Source organism: Rhea americana, unplaced genomic scaffold, assembly GCF_003343005.1.
Source record: "Rhea americana isolate MKP2758 unplaced genomic scaffold, rheAme1 scaffold_544, whole genome shotgun sequence".
Lineage (NCBI taxonomy): Eukaryota > Metazoa > Chordata > Aves > Rheiformes > Rheidae > Rhea > Rhea americana.
Genome location: NW_028186695.1, coordinates 112589 through 113640, shown reverse-complemented (window position 1 = coordinate 113640; position 1052 = coordinate 112589). Strand labels below are relative to the sequence as shown.

At 69.3% G+C, this 1052-nt stretch overlaps 1 protein-coding gene across 1 annotated transcript in view; it reads right to left on the bottom strand.

The window, feature by feature from the left end:
• ARID5A (AT-rich interaction domain 5A) overlaps positions 1-1036 on the bottom strand; it is a 2648-nt gene extending 1612 nt beyond the window's left edge. Inside the window, exons 1-4 of the mRNA XM_085318605.1 lie at positions 638-1036; positions 499-551; positions 307-404; positions 36-219 (exon numbers count right to left, since the gene is read on the bottom strand). Of these exons, the coding sequence (XP_085174731.1) occupies positions 36-219; positions 307-404; positions 499-551; positions 638-914 (612 nt within the window). The 5' untranslated portion in view covers positions 915-1036. The remainder of the gene's footprint in view (positions 1-35; positions 220-306; positions 405-498; positions 552-637) is intronic.
• Between the last annotated feature and the right edge of the window lie 16 nt (positions 1037-1052).

Below are 1052 nucleotides of genomic sequence, written 5' to 3'. Positions count from 1 at the left end.
TCCCATCCCATCCCATCCCATCCCATCCCATCCCATCCCGGCGCCGGCGTCGCCCCGCGAACCTGCTCCCGGCTCTTCTCCTTCTTGGCTCTCCTGCTTTTCTCGCCGCCTTCGTGGCCCTTGGGCTCCTTGGAGACCTTGTACTGCCTGCGGGGCTTGGCGGGCGGCAGCGGCTTGTCGTCCTCGCCCTTGAGGTGCCGCACGTAGGGGAGGACGAGCCTGCGGGGATGGCGACGGCGGGGTGGGAATGCGCCGGGCAGCCGTCGCCCCGCCGCCACCGCTGCCGCCGCCGCCGCCCCAGCTTACCGCTCGTAGTGCCGGCGGGTGCAGGTGGCGGCGCTGGTGCTGCCGGGGCTGCCGCCCAGCTCGTCGTACACGTTCTTCCAGAGCCGGCGGCCCGTCACCTGCGGCGGGAGCGCGCGGGTGGGCGTCGCGGCCCCTTCCCGTCCGTCCGTCCGTCCATCCAAACCCAACCCCGCCGCCGTGCCCCCGTCTTACCAGCTCRTAGGCGCCCAGCTTCTCCACCGCTTTGTAGATCTTCCAGAGGTTAACTAGCGAGGAAGAGGAGGTGGTGAGCAAGGCTAAGGGAGGCTCAAAGCAGAGGTTTTTCCGCGGCGCCGGAGSGGGGGGGACTTACTCTGCTTGAAGCCGAGGTGGGGGATCCTCTCGATGGGCGTGTGGCGGTCCTTCATGAACTTGTAGAGGCTCACCAGGAAGGCCTCCTCCTCCTCCTTCTCGCCGTCGCCCACCGCCTCCTCCTCCTCGGCCGCCTTCGGCCTCTCCTCCTCTCCCTCGGGGCCGCCAGGCGCCGGTGCGGGCTCCTGCACGGAAAAAAAGCCCCCATCGACATTGGGGGGGGGGAGCGGAGAGAAACTGAGGCAGCACCCAGGATAATAACCCCCCCCAACCCCCATATCCCCGCCCCTCGCTCCCCGCCGCGGCGTAACGAGCCGCACACTTCGTTAGCCGGCTGCCCCGGGCCCGCCGCCAGGTCGGTCAAAGCGCCGGAGCCGGGGGCACGAGGAACGGTTTCCAGGAAAACAGAAGGGCAG